We start from the raw sequence: 21,468 nt of genomic DNA, 5'->3' as shown, positions 1-21,468 counted from the left end.
GAAAGACGTAGGGAAGGGCTGGGTACTGTTTAGGTGATTAGGTGAGGGGAAGGAACGTGTGGTTTAGGAAATAACACAGACAAAACCGGTCTGATGCAGTGCTTGTGCAGAGGGAAGCCTCAAGGGCCACATTGAGCAGGCTGCTCTTGATCCATAGAGTGAGCCATTACCTTCGGTCTACCTGTTCAAATTCTAATAACAGCTAGATTCCATTTGGGGAGTGTGTTCTATGCATCTAGCACAACCTTCTTATTATCCCTATTTTACAGATGAGTGTTAAACCTATGTTTCCCACCCTTTTTCGTGTCTTGGCGCATCCAGAAAATACTTGTAAGGCTGCTCAGAGCTGGCAGCACTAACCTGGGGGCTCTAGCTGCTTCAAGCCACAGCTAACTGAGAGCGTGGGTATCTTGGCACATCCAGAACCCACCTAGGGCCATAGGGTTGTGAAACTCCAGCTTTAAGAGCTTGACAGCTTGGTAGTTAACTTGAACACTGGAGTTAGATAGCTCACTGAGGTAACTTGTCCCAGGTCACAGAGCTAGCAAGTGGTGGGGCCATGATGTGTTCTCCAGGGTCATATGCCCACCTCCAGCCAATCTTTTCTGTAATTTCTTCCTTGACTACATGGACCCTGGTGAAAACACCCTTTCCTGAATGCCTACTGTGCATATGTCAGGGGCATACCACTTAGTATTTGATTTTTAACTGTTTTCTATAAATACTTGCACTTTTCTCTGTAACTCAAATTATATGTCCTGAATCAGGGATCCCCCATTCCCCATACCCTGCTTATATCTCCACCCCCAGCACATGGTTCAACTCTGGGCACTGAGGAAGTCAATATTTCAGTTAAGTGGAACAATGACAACAATCTTGTAGAAAGCAATGACCATAACTTAGAGATGGAAAGATTATCGGCAAAAATCTCAGTTCAGAGCCATGGATTAGAGTGGTGGCAAAGGAAATAAAAGGCACTACACCAAAGATATTAGCTTCATACTGGAAGAATCAAAATGATTAGCCAGAGTTAAGAGTCAACAATGACTTGAGAGTTTTACATCTAAGGGCCAGAGAACAAAGGAAACTCACATCTGGACACACTGGGTCTGAGCTGAAGACAGACAGCTGAAGGCAGCTGAGATTCAGGAAGCAGGTTAAGGGGTGCCTGGGTGGCTCAGTCGTTAAGTGTCTGCCTTCGGCTCAGGTCATGATCCCAGGGTCCTGGGATCGAGCCCCATGTCGGGCTCCCTGCTCGGCAGGAAGCCTGCTTCTCCCTCTCCCACTCCCCCTGCTTGTGTTCCTGCTCTTGCTATCTCTCTCTGTCAAATAAATAAGTAAAATCTTAAAAAAAAAAAAAAAAAGAAGGAAGCAGGTTAAGTGAGAAACTAAGGATGTAGGCCTAATAGTGATCAGCTTTGACTGAAGCCCTCAAAGAGAATGAGTTTGCCCAGCTTGATTAAATCTGTTTATTTTATATTCCCTAATATGATGCTGAACAGCAGTGCCTTGTGTAACTCTCTAATTCTACACAATATATGGATATCTGCGTGGATAAATATGTGCTCTCAAATTTTCAGGAGGAATTCACTGAAACTTAGAATTAGGTACCTGATAATTACATAAATGATGGCAGAAAAGTATTTTCAATTTTCAATGCACAAACTTTACGTGCTCTCGAAATCTTTCCTCCTAAATATCATCATAGCAGATTATAAATCATATTTCAAAGTTGAAGTTTGAAAACTTTATTCAGGGTTACTAATCACAAAGTAATCAACTTAACATATAGAAAGATAAGAAGAAATCAGAGTTTGTGTGTTAAATTGTGGCCTTGAATTTATACTGTATAAAGAATAAAGAATGTGCTTATCATTTTCATTGAATTCAAACATTAAGTATCAAAGCTGTGCAGACCCCTGTGGTAGGTGCTATGAGAGATTCGAAGGTAAAGCACATGGTCTCCACCCTATGGTAGAAGGGGCTCACAATCACAGAGGAAACAGACTTGTTTACATATCTGCTCCTATAACACCCCTATGAGGTGTCATCATCACGTAAAAAGAGAATTTGAGGCTCAGATAGCTAATGGAAATCCTCCATTTCCCACTTAGGAAATGCCTCTTCTGTCCAAGCACAATAGGACTGATTCTACTCTAAAGGGATTCCAGATAAGAAAGTAAAGAATAAAAGAAACCATCCTCCAACAAAATGGAAAAGGAACAGGAAATCTGAAAAGTACCAAAGCCTAATTTCAGGGAGGCTATAACTAAAGAGAAAACTAAGCAAAACAAAATTATCAAGATTTTTACCAGCAGATTAGGTGATAAAATCTAGGCAGAAAAATCCTATTTCAAATAAACATGCACTGAATTAAAAGGCCACTCTAGAAAAAGAGGAAGCCCCCGGGTAGCTGAGTGCATCCGAGGGTCCCTGGGCCAGGTGCACACTACTCACCCTGTACTCCCCTAGAGCAAAGTGGCAGGTTGCCAGCTGGATGAGCGCCCTCTGATGCTCCAGCGTCCCCTGTCCTGTGATCTGCGGCTGAGGAAGCGACCCCTGGAGAGCTGCTAGATGATGCAGGCTGGCTATTGCTTTTTTATATTGGCCCTAAGAAAGACATAACAGCAAGGAGGTGAAAAACACTGCCGTTAAAAAAAAAATCTCCAGAGTTGGGGTGCCACAGTCGATTAAGCATCTGACTCTTGGTTTTGGCTCAGGTTGTGATCTCAGGGTCGTGAGATCAAGCTCCGAGTCGGGCTTTGTGTTCAGCGTGGAGTCTGCTTAAGACTCTCTCCCTCTGCCTCTGCCCCTCCCCCATGCTCTCTCTCAAATAAATAAATAAATAAATAAAAATCGCCAGAGTTAATTAAGCAACTACAAATAAAGTAGCTCTGTTTGATCGTCTGGGGAGGAAAAAGGAGACTTAGCAATAATCAAACCAACTTATTTAAAGCTAGGTGGAGGGTTCTCTATAGAGGTACTTTATATGTACAAAGATTTTTCTTTCTGGTCTTAATTCTTTTTTTTTTTTCTTTTTTTTAAAGTTTATTTATTTATTTTTTAATTATCTCTACACCCAACATGGGGATTGAACTCACGACCCCGAGATGAAGAGTCGCATGCTCTACTGATTAAGCCAGCCAGGCACCCTGGGTCTTAAGTCTTAAGACTAAATAAAATAACACAAGCTTTGGATAAAACACATTTTGGATATACCATTTCTTATAAATATTTTACTACTCATACCATTTCTCCTTTATGTAGAATGGAAGCAGCAACCTGTCTGTTTCGACAACAGAGGTTGGAAGCTCTGCATCTTTTTAGGGAATTATTAGCTCTCTCCATTCCAGGCATAAGTAGCTCAAGAACAGTGGGGCAGGGCAGAAGGACTCCATCAGAGTAGAGAGAAGGAGGGGCGAGAAGTGGTCATCTTTTATTGAAAAGTAAAAATCTTACTTTCACAGAGGGGTGTGGCTGTACATATTAAAAGTAACACAGAAGACGTGGCCTTGTCATTTTGGGTTTTTTTTGAGATGAAAGTGGACCATAATCCTTCTGCCACTGAAGACAGAACATGTCTTCAGAGCATGACTAGTCTACAGAAGGAACATACACACCCTGCATGCTATAGTCAGTTCACAGTAATAATCATCCTATACAGAGTAACTTAAAATATACATCACTCTACCTGATAGATGATCATATCAGTGAGGAAGATTCTTAACCAAAGCCAAGTATCTGTCTTCCATGCCAAACAAATTCTTGTAAATTCTGACAATTCAAAAGCAAATTTACCAAAAACATGTTAACATAGAAGCAGAAAACAAAACAAACCCAGCAAAACAACAGAGACAAACTTCCAAAAAATGGGTAACTATCGACTTTGATTTCTAAAACAATGGTCTAAAATTTTAATTAGATAGTAAAGTTAGAATATAATACTTATATCCACAAGCAGTATTTTTATTAGGCCCCAACATATACTAAGCACACACCATGTCCTGAGAGCTGTTCAACCTCATTTATCTTGTAGATTATTTTGCTCTCCTCAGAAAAAGATATTGTTTTATTTTCACCCAGCTCAGAAAACAAAGATACAAGTTAAGAGTTTTACTCATTATTTATTTATTTATTTATTTTAAATATATTTTTTAAGATTTTATTTATTTATTTGACAGAGAGAGAGACAGCGAGAGAGGGAACACAAGCAGGGGGAGTGGGAGAGGGAGAAGCAGGCTACCCGCTGAGCAGGGAGCCCGATGCGGGGCCTCGATCCCAGGACCCTGAGATCATGACCCGAGCCGAAGGCAGACGCTCAATGACTGAGCCACTCAGGCACCCTTTTACTCATTTTTTAAAAAGTCAAGTTATAACTAAAGGAAAACTCCCCCTTACCCCCAAAGGTCACATACACGTTTACAATTCTAGATGTGACCGGGAGAGATGGAATGATGCTCCATCTACCTAGAAAAAAATGACATGACACTTCTGACCAAGGGTTCTGTACAGGCATGTGACAGAAGCAGGCCCAAGGATGAAGGTCCATTGGCCAGAAGGAAAATAAAAATACACTGTTGATTCCAAAGCAGAGTAAAAATCCATGGCTTAGCAATGCACTACTAATTTCTAAGTAATGTTGAAATACTTAATAGTTGTAAAACTCCCTGTAGATTTAGGTCTATTCTCAAAGGAAAACAGGCTTTCTGTAGGGTGAGTTTTTCAGGCAATGGAGTTAATGCAGATAAAAATAGCATTACCTTTTGTATGCTTAGCTACACATGACCTAAGGAAGATACAAGGCAGAGAAAACAACTAAAAACACAAAACAAACCCAGGAAGAAAAAGAAAGGAGGCCAGAAATACAAATGTTAAAAGATCAAAAACTCTCCCTCAAACTCCACCCCGACTCTAATTATAATAAACACTCAGAGTAGAAGCTAAGATGTAAATGATCATTTGAATATTTTTTTGATCATTTGGATATTAATCATTGATTAGATGTCCTGCTCAAGAAAGATCCTATAAACTGTGTGAACTACTGTAAGCAATTTAGCTCTAAGTGTCTTGCTGTTCCAAGTAGAATGCTTTTTTAAGCACACTGATTTTACATAACGCATTAAACAGCACTAATACGACAAGCATGTTCTTACCCTTGTCAAGGAATTCCAGGGAGTAGAGCAACTCCCAGCTCTCCCTGGCTAGCTTAAAGCTCTCGAGCACTTCAATGGAGTTAGCAAGCTCTGCTTTATTGACTACGATGTGACGATTCCTTCCTTTTGTTGAACAGTCTTCGTCGTCTGAACTCTGCTTAGAGAAGGTGAAGAAGGTGATTAACTTAGTCATATACAGGTGACCCGTCAACAACACAGGTTTGAACTACACAGAGCCGTTGACATATGGATTTTTTACAATCCAGCACTGTAAATGTACTTCTCTTCCTTATGATTGTCTTAATAACATTTCCTTTTCTCCAGCTTACTGTGTTGCGGGAATACAGTATATAATACATAGAATGTGCCAAATATAGGGTAATCAACTATTTACGTTATCAGTAAGGCTTCTGGTCAACAGTAGGCTATTAGTAGTTAAGTTTTGGGGGAGTCAAAAGTTATACACAGATTTATGACTGTGTGGGGTGGGGTAGGTTGGCGCCCCTACCTCCATGTTGTTCAAGGGTCAACTGTACTTGGAGGTTGTTATGTTTATTACCGCCAATTCTAATTACTGTATGGATTTTATATCAAAGGATACTACCATGAGGATAGTTTCACTCTCACACATTCAATTTTTACCTTAAAAACTAAGCTTATGTTTTTCTGATGATAAATTCTAAGCTTATGCTGGCTTCTAAGTAAAGCCATGGAGTTAAAACTTCCAATAGTTTAAAAACGTATCAATGTTATAAAAGCCCCCAATTAGATTCTTACAGATACAGCTTACATGGCATATGTTTTATCGTTTATTTTTTTTTAGTATGTGAAATAATTTAATTTGCTTCCAAATAAGTTTATCATGTAGAGGAATTAAAATTAAAGCCCAAATGCCCTAAGAATCAGAGAAATGACTCTTCCTAATCTTTTGTTCCCTATATATAACTTCTCCCACTCCAACCCTCTCTAGCTCTGCTCCCCCAATGCAAGGTGTCGGCCAGGAATTACATTTGCCTGCACTTATCTATTAAGGCCTTCTGTAGTTTATAATAAAGAACCCTACACTTTTCTTGCTCTTCATCTCAAGAAATATAAAGCCAAAGAGAGGTCTCAGAGAATTGCAACTATTTAAGTCCCAGTGAGCATGGTCAGACATTTTGCCAAAAAATAGTAAAGGTAAAACAGCTCCACTTAATTTTATTTTGCTGAGAATTTCTTGACTCTTATTATCCTTAGGTTACTTTACTAACTTAATGACCCAAATTAAATTCTCCCTACAGATTTTCACACCACTATGCTGATTCAAAAATACGTACAAATATTTCAGCTAAAAGCTCCATTCCTCAAGCTGATCTCAGAAAAAATAAGCACCTCCCTCCCACTACCCACCTTTCTCCCCCCCACTTTCACAGCCTGGTATTCTCCTGCCAGTCCTTGATGCTTGGGGACCCCCCCCACTCTATTTAGCTACCCTATTCTTATCCTCCCCCAATAATGACACATACCCAGATCCCTTTCACAATCAAAACCTGTTAGGTATCCTACTTCATCAGGGTCCAGTTCCTTGCCACATGTTGCCAATCTAATAGGATATACTAACATGAGTGGGGTATTCACTGTTCCAATTTTATAGAAAACATTCCTGCCTCAAAACAGCATTGGGAGTTTATGGAAGGGACCTCAGGTGTGGTGAGAGTAGTTTCCAAATAGTTTCTATAATTCAGAGAAATTGATTTTGAAATGCAAAAGTACACTCTGAAGTTCTGGGCGGGTGCTGTAAGCGAGAACCCTGACTACAGCACGTGTGGGTGGAGAACAGGTTGCCCACAGGAGAGGACAGTCCCCCAGCTCCAGCCACTGGCACGTCACGTGAGCCAGGGCATCAGGCTGCGTGGAGAACGTACGCCTGTCTGAAACGGGCAGCCTCATCGGCCCCGGCTGTGGGCCAGCATCAGGGGCCAGTGTATCAGATATTCCAATTCTTAAAGAAGTCAGACATCTCCATTGTTGTGAGAAATCTCCCAATTTTTAGATGTTCGGTTATTAAAAGAAGCAAAACACAATGAGTAAAACAAGATGACTCTATAAGCTGAGCTTTATGTCCTCTGCTGTGAGGGCTCAAACAGACATGGCTGGACTCACGGCAGGTCGGGGGCAGACTGTGGGATAGAATGAAAACCAGGAAAAATCAGTTAATGGAGTAAAAACAAAAACAGATGGAAACCCAGGTTGGTTGGAGGGCCAGAGTATGAGAGCAGGGCCTGCTAGATGACACATGAGAGGGGAGAAACAGGATGAACCAGAGAGCCACAGGGTTTAAACAGCTATGCCATGGCCCGGACGACAAGGCTGAGGGAAGAGTGGGCGTTCACTCATTCACCAGCTGTGGCTCAGGCACTGTCCAGATGTCCAGGGTACAAGACGGACAATGTCCTTGGCCCCACAGAGCTTGTACAGAACTAAGAGGGAGACACAGACATGGCTGGACTCGCAAATGAAGAAACAAGAAAATAGCAATAAGGGCTATGCAGAATTAAAATAGACTAATAGAGAAAACTGGATGGGTATTTCGAGGAGGCCTCAGAGGGAGAAATGTCCACGCTGAGAGCTGTGACAAGGACACAGCCTGGCAGAGAGACGTACTCCAACCTCAGGGCACAGCTCGGGGGTAGAGATCCAGGGGCAGACAGGGGCTCAGAGCGCGGGAGGTGCAGAGAGGCCAGCGTGTCTGGGGCACGCAAAGGCTTGCTCAGCAACGGCTTTGAAGCCAATGTGAAGAGCATGACGGGAAGACACTGGAGGTAGTAAAGCCGGGGAGTGATGTCTGATTCAGGTCTTAAAAACCTCACTAAAGCTGCTGGGTAGAGAAGAGATGGTAGGGAGCAAGGGTGCAAGCAGGGAGACAAGAGGACATCCCTGATGACGTATGAAAGACTGGGATGGCTTGGACAGGGAGCAGGTGGTGGGGATGGAGAGAAACAGACGGATGGAGCCACGTTATTTATACTGATTTGTATGGGACATGTCACTGCTTTGAGTTAAAACTAGTATTGGATGACCTATTATCCACACGGCAAGAAGGGTGTCTGTGGTCTTAATGTGAAGTACCTGGATAAACCACACACTCACGGAAACCAGAAGGGAGAGCTAATGAGTGACCCCACCTGGGAATGTCAGGAGAGAAGGAGGAGCTACCCAGCAGCCTTAGTGATCTTTTTAAAACATGAATCAGAGAGCACCTGGGAAAGCCTGGTTAGCAGAGTTCTCAACCTGGGATTCATTCCTGGATTTCAAAGCATCTTTCAACCTTGGAAATTATTTGTGAAATCGTGCATGTGTGCATTTTTCTGTGGGAGGAAACAAATGAGTTTATCAGAAGGTTTAATAACCTCAGAAGCCTTCAGAAAGTCTTCGTCTTCCCTGCTCCATTCTATATTATACAGTACAATTTACAAGGACATCAGATGGAACTGATTTTAAGGCACATCTCTCTCCTCACGCCCGGGTCTAGTGAATGTAACTCAGGGGCTGAAGAAGCGGTAAGGGGACTGACAGGAGGAGAGGAGAGGGGACAGAAAGTGGGTGAGACTCTTGGCTCCCCTGTGGTATTTCACCTGGAGCAGGGGTTAGCCAACTATGACCTGCAGACCAGATCCTGTGTTTGTAAATAAAGTTTTACTAGAACATGGCCACCTCATTTGTTTACTACTGTCTATGGCTATTTTTTGTACTGTAACAGCAGAGCTGAGTAGCTGCAACAGAGACCGTTGGGCCTGTAAAGCCTACACTATTTCCTGGCCCTTCACAGAAAAAGTTTGCTGATTCCTGACCTAGAGCACCCCCACTGTCATATTGTTACAGGCTGGGCCTCCACGAAAGCTATCACTGAAAGGAATCCTCTGCTTTAAAATAAGTTTAGAAATCACTTGTTCTGCCCAGGCCTGCTGCTTGGTCCCATCAGAAGACCAATGGTTCTTCATGTTCTCTGGCCTTCCACATCTTTGTGCAAACTGTCTTCTCTTCACAAAATCCACCCTCCAATTCCAAATGACAAAACTGCTACATCCTTCAAGGCTGATTTCAAATGCTGACCTCCTCCATGAAACCTTTCCAACATCTCCCCTTGGCTTGTAATGACTTCCTAGCCAGAACACCTCGGCCCTTTCCATTCTGAGGCCAGGGCTCAGCACAGCACGCTGCCTAGATGTTCAATGTAGTTCACCTGGCTCTGCTTTTTTACCTTTAATTGATGCCATTCAGTCACGACAGGTAGAACTAACTTATACCAGGCTTTCTCAACATCGGCCTTTTGAGCTGGACAACTCTTTGTTGTGGGGCTGTCCCGTGCACTGTAGCACTGTTCACAGCATCCTGGCCTCTACATGGGAGACACTCACAGCAACTCCTCCCCACCAAGCCGTGGAAATCAAAAAGTGTCCTCAGACACTGCCAAATGTCCCTGGGGAGCAAAATCACCTCCAGTTGAGAACTGCTCATTTACATTAATTATAATTAAAAGACCTAAGCTTTATCAATTTAGCTCCAAAGCTGTATTTTACATTCATTTCCAGCAAACCACAAACACATAATCTGTTAATAATCATATCTGAAAAGATTACCATGGTTTTTTCTCTTCCCTCAGCTAGTTTCCTCTTTTTATGTATATGTTTGTTACGATCAATTTCTACATCACCATACACATTTGATACATCCTCAAGAAGAACCAGTGGAACTTGGCTTGGGGCATTAGGACCTATGGATGGGGGGAAAACACCAACACTTAAAAATGCGGCAAGGAAAATAAAACTTAATATCAGGTGGAAGTTTACTCAGCTGTCGTTTGAAAATACAGGTCATTAAAAAGTATGTTCAGTGTGATCCCAGTTAGGCAGACAAACAAGTATACATGAATAGGAAAAAAGACTGTACAGATATACACGAGATTATTAATAAAGGTTCTTCCTCAATGACAGATTACAAGTGAAAGTTCCTTCTCTATATTTGTTCTTATGTATCTACAAATTTTTCATAGTGATCATGAATCATAATATTAGCCAAAAACTCAAGACTACGAAGTTATATGTATAATATCTTACAGCTATAAATTCCAAACAAAATCTAAATATATGAAAGACTATAAGGTAATACACAAAAATGAAAGCTGTATTGTATTGGATGGGTAGGTGATTTCATTCTTTTACCTTTCTATTTTTCACATTTTTTACAATTTATATGCAAAAATGTTATTTAAAAAAAATCTTTGTCTAATGCAAAGCCTTTGTGAAATCTACTTCAGTACTTTGCTACATCTGCTGCTTTTTCAAAATAGAGGCACTAAATATCTGTATTTAGTTTCACAGTACCACTACATCCTTTAAAATAGAAATTTAATTAATTAATTAATCAAGTGGGCTCCATGCCCAGCGTGGAGCCCAAATGCGTGGCTCGATCTCACAACCATGAGATTAAGACCTGAGCGCAGATCAACAGTTGGACACTTGACCAACTGAGCCACCCAGGCACCCCGACATAGAAATTTTAAATGAAAACGTACTTACATAAAAACTACCAACAACTTAAAAAAAGCACTGGTGTCACCCCACAATGATTTGGATCCAAGAACAATGTTAAGGTAAACATTTTCATCACCTTCATCACCCCAGCTAAAGCCAGTATTTTGGGAGACTCTAGAATTCTTTAACCAACCTTGGAATAGAGATGGTTGTATGCTGTTGACATACTGGAATGCATTCTTAAAGAAGACCAACATAGTGGAATAAACCACTTGGTTTTTATATTTTGCATGAGCTTCATTATCAAAGTTGTTCATGTATCTGCAGAGATCCTTCATTCTATGCAAAATATCACCATAGCTTCTGAAAGATGAAGGATGATAAAAAGTATTTAATTATTCGGCTTATCAGCAAAACGCCTAGAGAAAAGCCCCAAAAGAAGCGTGACATTTACCAAATGTAGCTGGAGGCATGGGTAATTCCCCTTCTGAATTACAGCAGTGATCAGACCACTATTTCAGGACATAGACATGACAAAGTAGCTACTCTTTCCTCTGAATGCCAAAGAGTGCTTCAAGCTCAACAGCATCTTACAAGTTCATACTTCCATTGGGAATCTTTTAATAAAGTGAAAAACCACCCTCTTTTGCATAAATACCAAGGTTATAGAAGTTGACCAAAGAAAAGTATATCTATACATTATATGCTTCTTAAGAAAGTGTTTTTGTTTTTAAAGATCCTGAGATTACAGTATCAGGAGGCTTGCTAAGCAATTCTAGAAATGAACAATTTTTTACCGTCTTCCTTTATCCATCTGCCATTCACATCTCATTCCAACAACATTTAAAATCTTAAACAACCTCTCCCAAGGGTCCACTATCTGGGATGATTTTTCAGTCAGCCCTTCTATTATGTACTTCTGAGAGCTCCGTTTGCTAGGTGACATTAAATCAGATGCTTCTTGGGCACCTGGGAAATGAGAAAAAAGAATCCTATAATTAATCTTGCTATTTACTATGTATATAGTACTTGACAGAGAAAGACAAAGTCTGAATCCCCATTCAAAAGGCAAGAGCACAGGGGCGCCTGGGTGGCTCAGTTGTTAAGCGTCTGCCTTTGGCTCAGGTCACGATGCCAGAGTCCTGGAATCGAGACCTGCATCGGGCTCCCTGCTCCGCGGGAAGCCTGCTTCTCCCTCTCCCACTCCACCTGCTTGTGTTCCCTCTCTCGCTGTGTCTCTCTCTGTCAAATAAATAAATAAAATCTTTAAAAATATATATATATAAAAGGCAAGAGCACAGAATCCCAACACATTATGTGTTTTGTTGAAGGACCCACAACTGGCTACTGGTATAGCAAGAAATGACCTTTGAGCTGTGGTACATGTATGAAGCTCAGGACCCTAACATTATGGTTCAGCAAGCTGACTGTTTCAAAATGTAAAACTGGTTCCAGAAAAGTCTTATTTCTTACCTGCAGTATTTTTTTCCAGGAACCATCTTGGTACGCATCCAGAGAATAATCAGAACCATGAGGGATTTTTGAGTTTGCAATTTACTAAAGTCTGTATAAATAAAATTGTAGGGTATTCTCACTTACCTTGATGCTGACTCTCTATTTGAGTAGACCTAGTGACATAATTGATATAAAATTCAGCTGCTTTGTTCAAGTACTTATATAATAAATTGGCAGGCAATCGGACATCATGGTTGTTAATTATTAGAGGAAGGACATCACAAACTGTTGAAGAGGAAAAATAAGAAAAAAATAATTAAGTTGTCTGTCTACCCTACAATTCTGATAGAAACAAAATTTATTTTAGAGTTCACTTTATGTAGTATCTAAAATACATAGGGAAAGGGGCGCCTGGGTGGCTCAGATGGTTAAGCATCTGCCTTCGGCTCAGGTCATGATCCCAGGGTCCTGGGATCGAGCCCTGCATCAGGCTCCCTGCTCGGCAGCGGGAAGCCTACTTCTCCCTCTCCCACTCCCCCTGCTTGTGTTCCCTCTCTCGCTGTCTCTCTCTCTGTCAAATAAATAAAATCTATAAAAAAAAAAAAAAAAAAAACATAGGGAAAATACCTTTATGGCCCATTTATTTAAAAATTGCAGTGCACAGGGACTCTAGTGGATGGAGTGAGCAAGGAAATACACAAGCAGATTTTACATTACGGGTAAGGGTCTAGTTCTTACACTGGGTGACAGTTCAGATGTTTATTATTATGCCTCATACTTGAATATATTATTACACATATTCTTTCAGAGGAATCAAATGTTATGTAATAAAAATTTAGAAGTTGTTTATTTTTTTATCTTTTTTAAAAAAGACTTTATTTATTTGACAGAGAGAGACACAGCGAGAGAGGGAACACAAGCAGTGGGGAGTGGGAAAGGGAGAAGCAGGCTTCCCGCTGAGCAGGGAGCCCGATGTGGGGCTCGATCCCAGGACTCTGGGATCATGACCTGAGCTGAAGGCAGACGCTCAACAACTGAGCTACCCAGGCGCCCCGAAGTTGTTTATTTTTTTTTATATAAGATTTTATTTATTTGCCAGAGAGTGAGTGAAAGAGGGAGAGCGTGCGCACAAGTAGGGGCAGGGGCAGAGGCAGAGGGAGGAGGATCCCTGCTGAGCAAGGAGCCTGATGCGGGACTCAATCCCAGGACCCTGGGATCATGACCTGAGCCAAAGGGAGACGCTTAACTGACTGAGCCACCCAGGGGTCCCTAGAAGTTGTTTAAATGCTTTTTGGACTAAAAAAATAAACAAGGATTTAAATTTCATAATATGAAAAGTTCCTTTGCTTTCCACAAATGACCTTACCCCTAAAATGATACTTACTCTGCCATATTCTTACATAAGGAATTAATACAAAATACAATTTTTCTTACCAAATAATTTTCTAAAGCAGTTAACAGGAGATTCTTGTTCTTCAATAGTTTCAGCCTCTAATAATGCTTCCCCAAGGCCAACCTGTTTCAAAATACAGTTAATCATTTAAACGTGTTATAGTTTAAGATGTCAGAATTACATAAAGAAATGGCTTTTTAAATTTAACAAACAGCTTGTATATGCAAACTTCCCCAAGAAACAAATATTCTCATTTTAAGGACTAGAAAACAAAATATATCAGCAACACAGCTCAGAAGGAAACCCCAAATTCACCTGACCACTGACTACTTTGTCTTGGTTATTCTCCTCTGAACTAGCAAAATTGAAACGTTAAAATGTCTACAGAAACTTAAAGGAAGCACTGGAACTAGTTAGAATGATAAAGGAGATGTAGAGATTTTCTACAAAATGTAGAAACTGTATTCTCTACATCAAAATGTATTATGTCGACAAACCTTACCACTTTTAAGAGTTGTCAGGAGTAGCCAGTCATTCAGCCTGGGCTAGGCTGGACACAACTGTTTGACTTTTAAGGCCACCTTTCCATTACTTTCTACCATGTATTCCCTAGCAGAGTAGAAAGCAGGCTTATCAAAATCCACCCAGACATCTGCATTATCTTCCTTGGGATCACTTGGCGATGCACAGGGGAGGGGTAAAACAATGGAAAAGATAATAAAACTCAAAAAGCTAATAGTTGAGTAATGATCAAGGAATGTATTGGGTTGAATAGCATCCACCCAAAATTCATGTCCACTCAAGAGTCTCAGAATGTGACCCTACATATATTTTATCTTATAAAAAAAGTAAGGTCTTTGTAGATGCAATTAGTTAAGAAGAGGGCACAGTGGGTTAGGGCAAGCCCTAAATCCAATGACTACAATCCTTACACAGTCATGTAAAGACACAGGAACAGACACACAGGGAAGAAAGCCATGTGACAACAGAGGCGGAAACTGGAAACTGGAATGATGTAGCTGCAAGCGGAAGAATGACAAAGATTGCTGGTGACCACCAGAAGCCAGGAAGAGGCAGGAAGGATTTTTCCTTAGAGCCTTTAGAGGGAGCATGGCTCTGCCTGCACCTTGCTTTTGGACTTTCAGCTTCTAGAACTGTGAAGGAATAAATTTTGGTTGTTTTAAGCCCTCAGTTTTCTGATACTTTGTTACAGCAGCCCTAGGAAACTAATAGAAGGAAGTATAGAAAAGGTTAACTGGGGCCAGAAGCTTGAAAGATAGTGTGGGTAAGAATAAACAACAGACTTTGAATTAATAGAGTTAATGATTTGAAAAGAATCTGTACTCAGAAAACTATAAAATACTCATGAAAGAAATTGAGGAAGACACAAAGGAATGGAAAAACGTTCCATGCTCATGGATTGGAAGAACAAATATTGTCAATGCTACCTAGAGCAACCTACACATTCAATGCAATCCCCGTCAAAATACCATCCACTTTTTTCAAAGAAATGGAACAAATAATCCTAAAATTTGTATGGAACCAGAAAAGACCTCAAATAGCCAGAGGAATGTTGAAAAAGAAAAGCAAAGCCGGCGGCATCACAATTCCAGACTTCCAGCTCTATTACAAAGCTGTCGTCATCAAGACAGTATGGTACTGGCATAAAAACAGGCACATAGATCAATGGAACAGAATAGAGAGTCCAGAAATGGACCCTCAACTCTATGGTCAACTAATCTTCGACAAAGCAGGAAAGAATGTCCAATGGAAAAAAGTCTCTTCAACAAATGGTGTTGGGAAAATTGGACAGCCACATGCAGAAGAATGAAACTGGACCATTTCCTTACACCACACACAAAAATAGACTCAAAATGGTTGAAAGACCTAAATGTGAGACAGGAGTCCATCAACATCCTAAAGGAGAACACAGGCAGCAACCTCTGCGACCTCAGCCGCAGCAACTTCTTCCTAGAAATATCGCCAAAGGCAAGGGAAGCAAGGGCAAAAATGAACTATTGGGACTTCATCAACATAAAAAGCTTTTGCACAGCAAAGGAAACAGTCAACAAAACCAAAAGACAACCGACAGAGTGGGAGAAGATATTTGCAAATGACATATCAGATAAAGGGCTAGTGTCCAAAATCTATAAAGAACTTCTTAAACTCAACACCCAAAGAACAAATGATCCAATCAAGAAATGGGCAGAAGACATGAACAGACATTTTTCCAAAGAAGACATCCAAATGGCCAACAGACACATGAAAAAGTGCTCAACATCGCTCAGCATCAGGGAAATCCAAATCAAAACCTCAATGAGATACCACCTCACACCAGTCAGAATGGCTAAAATTAACAAGTCAGGAAACGACAGATGTTGGCGGGGATGTGGAAAAAGGGGAACCCTCCTACACTGTTGGTGGGAATGCAAGCTGGTGCAGCCACTCTGGAAAACAGTATGGAGGTTCTTCAAAAAGTTGCAAATAGACTACCATACGATCCAGCAATTGCACTACTGGGTATTTACCCCAAAGATACAATGTAGGGATCCAAAGGGGTACGTGCACCCCGATGTTTATAGCAGCAATGTCCACAATAGCCAAACTGTGGAAAGAGCCAAGATGTCCATCAACACATGAATGGATAAAGAAGATGTGGTATATATATACAATGGAATGTTATGCAGCCATCAAAAAGAATAAAATCTTGCCATTTGCAACGACGTGGATGGAACTGGAGGGTATTATGCTGAGCGAAATAAGTCAATCAGAGAAAGACATGTATCATATGACCTCACTGATATGAGGAATTCTTAATCTCAGGAAACAAACTGAGGGTTGCTGGAGTGGTGGGGGATGGGAGGGATGGGGTGGCTGAGTGATAAGACATTGGGGAGGGTATGTGCTATGGTGAGCGCTGTGAAGTGTGCAAGACTGTTGAATCACAGATCTGTACCTCTGAAGCAAATAATACATTATATGTTAAAAAAAAAAAAAAAGAAGAAGAAGATAGCAGGAGGGGAAGAATGAAGGGGGGGAATTGGAGGGGGAAACGAACCATGAGAGACTATGGACTCTGAGAAACAAACTGAGGGTTCTAGAGCGGAGGGGGGTGGGAGGATGGGTTAGCCTGGTGATGGGTATTAAAGAGGGCATGTGCTGCATGGAGCACTGGGTGTTATATGCAGACAATGAATCATGGAACACTACATCAAAAGCTAATGATGTAATGTATGGTGATTAACATAACATAATAAAAAAAGAAGAAAGAAAAAAAAATAGAGTTAATGATTTGAATCCTGAATCTCCCACTTACTAGCTATGGGAAGTTACGAACATATTTAAGATTCAGTTTCCTCATCTGTAAAGTGGGATACTGTCTACCTCAAGGGGTCCAGGGAGTATGGAAGGAGATACCTAACACTAATGCCTGCCAATAGCACTCAATAATTATTACAGATAAAAGGAATAGAGGGAAAAGCACATGAAAAACATGCCCGTGAAGAGATAGACTATGGCTCTCAGTTAAATTCAAACATTGTTGATTAGAATGTAATAGGATTTTTTTTTAAGATTTATTTATTTGAAGAGAGAGAGTGCACACGGGGGAGGGTGGGCACAGAGGGAGAGGGAGGGAGAGAGAATCTCAAGCAGATTCTATGCTGAGCCGGGAGCCTGACGTGGGGCTCAGTCTCACCACCCTGAGATCACAACGTGAGCTGAAATCAAAAGTCAGACGCTCAACCAACTGTGCCACCCAGGCACCTCTGGAATAGGATTTAAAAAAACCCAAAACTTTACTGTACTTTACAGATTGCAAATAAATAGCACTGTCAAAGCTTGGTGACTGTTTCCTTACACTGACGGGAAACTTACTTCCACTGGAAATTTATAAAGTTTGAGGACAGTGACATCCTTTCAGCTTTACTGATGAAGATTCCTTGATTTAAGTTCAATCTTACCTAGTGTTCTTCAGAATTTCTGCTTTAGAATAATACACATTATAGCTTCTAACCCAACTGATGAATGTGGTGATCGATTTTATTTTCTTTTGACAAAAAGGAAAGGATTAAGTCATACCCCATGCTGCACCACTGTTTCAGGGAAGCGTCTCAAAAGTAGAAGCAACATTTCTGATCGTTCCAACGTGTTGAAGCACTGTTCCGTAACCTTTAGTAACATTTCGCACTGGACCCGACCAGGGAGAGTTTCAAATAAACCTGTACATAACACATTTTACTTTAAAAAATTTCTTTCAGAAAGAAAATCCCGAAGCTAAAGTGGAAATAAGGCATTTTCATGTACAGAACAGTAAATACTACATTTAGAATCACTGTTTGAGTTTTACCTACAACCTAGAAGGCCTTTGGGTCAGATGGTATTGGACACAGATGTTTGCTGAATGACCCTAAAACATTTGGAGGCCTTATTGGATCCAGAAGACAAGAATGGGCGTAGGTGAAGGGTCACAACAGTGCTTGTTGGCTGAGATAAAGAGGATGCATTTGTTTAAGGTGAAATGACCTAAACCACCCACTTTTTTATCCAGAATTTGAAATCTTTGATTGGCTATGGCAACCAACACAGAGTGAAAGTTAATGAGAAAGGTCATAAATCACTAAAAGTTTCTCTCCTGTTTTGTGGAGATCTGCCTAATCTACAGATGCTTTCTGATCACTATAAAATCTGTTAAAAATATATTCAATTCCCTGGGCTAAGTAATAAATCTACACCCTTTAAGGAAGCTTAGAGGTTTCTATACAAATGCTCAAGGGACCAAGTAACACCATTTGAATAGACTTCAGTTGTCAAGAACAAACGCACATTTGGGTACCAATACCACAGATGTTGAATTTTCTGTGAAATTACTATATATAACTTAGTATTTCAGAAGCGGTAATTTATACACCATTTGTTATCACTCCATTCTTACTTCTTAAAAATTGGGTTTGTTTATCCTGTGAATCGTTCCTTAATGCTGATGTAATAATGCTGATTTCTCTCCACACCACCGGCTGATCTGGGAAATTCACAAACCTATTTTAAAATTAATGCATTAAATTAAAATGTCAGATTCTATATAGTATTACAAAAAGAAAAGAACATTAGCATATGGAGAAATACACATTTTTCTTTATTACAAGTGAATATGTAGATGTACCGAAACAAGCCAAAATAAAGATATAAAAATAAAAACTAAGGAAAATGAAGTTAATCACAAAAGTCTTTAGAGTTTTTTATAAGTGAAAAAACAAATGACCATAATATATAAAGCGTTCCTAAATATCAACAAGAAAAAAGAACTAAAAGAAAAAAAAAAAACCTACCCAAAAGAAAAAGTGGGCAAAGGCAAATCACAGAAAGAATACAGCCAAAGAGAACCCTTGAAAAGATACTCAGTCTTATTAGTAATACAATGAACACAAATTTTTAAAAAATAGTAAGATACCACTTTCTATCACACTGGCAAAAATTAAAATATGATAGAAAGACTGATAATATCCAATGCTGGCAAATGTGTGGGGAAATGGGCACTCTTATATACTGCTAGTAGAAATGTAAATTGGAATAGTATTTTTTGGAGAGTAATTTGATAGTGTATTGTGTATACCCTTGACTGTGAAAATCAATGTTTAAGAATCTACTCTATAGAAAAACACTAAAATATGGGTACAAAATTGCTTACTGACACTCTGAATATAATCTCAAATAATTGGAAACTACCTCAATGTCCACCAGTATTATGAAATGCTATGCAAATATGCAAAAGAAGAGCTCTACATACTGAAAAATAAAGGCATCCCTCCATGGCCGGGGGTGAAGAAAGCAAGCTGCAGTGTGAGGTATGTAGCATGATTTCACTTTTGTAACCCTTCCCCACAAAAACCAACCTTCATGTATTGTACTGTGTACACATCTACACAGTACATTTGTGTATACGCAGACACACAAAACTTAACTGGTTGAGTTGGAGGGACTTGCACTTGTTATTCTCTACACTTCAGTATTGTCTGAACTGCAAAGAGCACGTATTATTTCTGAAGCAAAATAAATTATTGTGAAGAAAAGTTTTCACAAGAATAAAATATAAGAAGACTTCTCTGCAGAAGGCATGTCAGCAGTTAACTGAAGGCCTAGCCGTAAGACTAAGTAAGCTTTAGATACCAGAGATGCAGATGAACTTGACGATCCTCCCCCAACTCCCACTTCCACACACAGACAAAATCTCACGAGAGATCCCGGGCGGTGCAGGTTGAACTCACATGTCGTACAGCAGTCTCCCGGCGGTGGCGGTCCTCTCGGCATTCCGCTCAATGGTGTACATCTCATACTGAAACACATATCAGCCCAGAGGGTCACAACCTCCGCCCGGGGCTTGGTCCTAGCTCACCGCCCGCAGCGCTAGCTGGCCTTCACTCAGCACTCCCAACCCGGGAGGGCCTGATAGCAAAGCATCACCTGGTGGCACAGAGCCACGGGGCTTACGAGTGCGACCCTCGAGCTCACTTACAATCCTTCGGTACCCAAGAATGGAGGAATACTGTCTCAAAAGTAGCAGGCACTAAACAAATGGCTGCCATGATGATGAACGAGCGAGAACGGCCTTTCCCAGGGGCGATGCGGTGCCGTCCCGGCCACCGAGCAGCAAAACACCCCCACGCCTCCAGCCACCCGGACCTCGAGCGGGGTCCGCTGTGTCTCCAGGTGCCGGCCTCGCGGGAGAGGGGGCGTGTGAGGGGTGTCGGTGAGCGGGGCGGAGGAGGTGGCGAGAGTGGGAAGAGAGGGTGCGGGGCGGGCCGGACTGGAGGCGGCCGGCCCCTCCAAGGCGGGAAGAGCTGGCGGCCAGGGCAGCCCCGGTGCGGCGAAGTGCTCACACCTCCGCGGAGGCAGCCGCGTGCACGGGCCTGACCTCACCTGGATGTTAAAGTCGGCGGGGTAGAGGCTGCGGGCTGTGATCAGCCAAGCCTTGGCTGCCCACAGGTCCTGCTGCACCAGCTCCCGGGCTCGCTGCACCAGGAACTCGCAGTCACCCTGGGCCGACATGACCCAGGAGGCGTCAGGCCGCGGGCAGCTGAAGTCCTTTACCTTCCGGCTCTGGAGACACAGCCGCCGCCGCCGCCGCCGCGGGGGAGGCTTCTGCGCATGTCGAGGTTGGCTAATCCGGAAGAGTTTTCCGGGTTTTGCGAGCAGCCTCCTCCGGTCAGCTCTCAGTAACCGTCCGGCCCCTTCCTCCTTTGAGGACCTCGTGTTGTGGTACCGACTTTTCCAGGTCACCTGCAAAATGTGGAGAAGTGGATTCCCACTCTTGCGGGCTCCAGCGTGACTCTCGTCCAGTCAGGGAGCATGCGCGAGAGCCCGGAATCGCCGAGCCGCCGCGGCGGGTTCTTCCATCCCTCTCCGGGAGGTCTGCGGAAGGGCGGTCCGTGGGTGTCCTCGAGTCTGGTATCCCGGACCAGGCTGGGAAGAAGTTTGAGAGGAAAAGGCAGAGAGCGGCCTAGAAGGCGGCGAGAAGGAGCGCGCAGAGCTCCCTCGGCCCCGGGCGGAGTTGAGGAACTTGTCCCTGGGTCATTGCTCAGGATTAGGTTTATGGGAAAAAGTCTGAGGCCAGATAAGGGGCCAAGGCACAGAGGGGCAACGTAGTGCCTAGCGTTCGTTCTGGTGCATTTTATCTTTTCTAAGTATGTCCACGTTATATTGTTACACCTTTATTCGCTGATTTCTGCAATAAACTTTGAGTTATTGCAGTAATTAGTACTTGAAAAGTGCTTTGCTGCATGCAGTAGGGGCTACAAAGATTATTCCTGTCCCAGCAGAGGTTTTACAATGATATGGACATGTGGCCTACAGAAAAATAGGCCATTTTAATGATCTCTTCCCATCAAATCAGTGTCATTTTCACCAAAACTCCAGATTTGTTTTCCATTTGACAGAAGGAAAACGAAATAGTTTCCCT

The 21,468-nt window shown here is 41.8% G+C and overlaps 1 protein-coding gene across 4 annotated transcripts in view; it reads right to left on the bottom strand.

Annotated features, from left to right (window-relative positions):
• INTS10 (integrator complex subunit 10) overlaps window positions 1-20,671 on the bottom strand; it is a 39,692-nt gene extending 19,021 nt beyond the window's left edge. For 2 of the 4 annotated variants that reach the window (XM_036102370.2, XM_036102372.2), the window contains exons 1-12: window positions 20,430-20,671; window positions 19,778-19,845; window positions 18,448-18,551; window positions 17,595-17,734; window positions 13,556-13,637; window positions 12,266-12,406; window positions 11,464-11,635; window positions 10,860-11,029; window positions 9,773-9,906; window positions 5,154-5,307; window positions 3,692-3,774; window positions 2,458-2,610 (exon numbers count right to left, since the gene is read on the bottom strand). In XM_036102370.2, coding sequence (XP_035958263.1) covers window positions 2,458-2,610; window positions 3,692-3,774; window positions 5,154-5,307; window positions 9,773-9,906; window positions 10,860-11,029; window positions 11,464-11,635; window positions 12,266-12,406; window positions 13,556-13,637; window positions 17,595-17,734; window positions 18,448-18,551; window positions 19,778-19,845; window positions 20,430-20,558 — 1,530 coding nt within the window. In that variant the 5' untranslated portion in view covers window positions 20,559-20,671. Of the gene's footprint in view, window positions 1-2,457; window positions 2,611-3,691; window positions 3,775-5,153; window positions 5,308-9,772; window positions 9,907-10,859; window positions 11,030-11,463; window positions 11,636-12,265; window positions 12,407-13,555; window positions 13,638-17,594; window positions 17,735-18,447; window positions 18,552-19,777; window positions 19,846-20,429 lie in introns of those variants that run through there. The other 2 variants (XM_036102373.2, XM_036102374.2) reach the window with 2 other exon arrangements.
• Window positions 20,672-21,468: the final 797 nt, after the last annotated feature.

Source organism: Halichoerus grypus, chromosome 3 (assembly GCF_964656455.1).
Source record: "Halichoerus grypus chromosome 3, mHalGry1.hap1.1, whole genome shotgun sequence".
Taxonomy (NCBI): domain Eukaryota; kingdom Metazoa; phylum Chordata; class Mammalia; order Carnivora; family Phocidae; genus Halichoerus; species Halichoerus grypus.
This window is presented reverse-complemented; position numbering and strand designations above follow the sequence as displayed.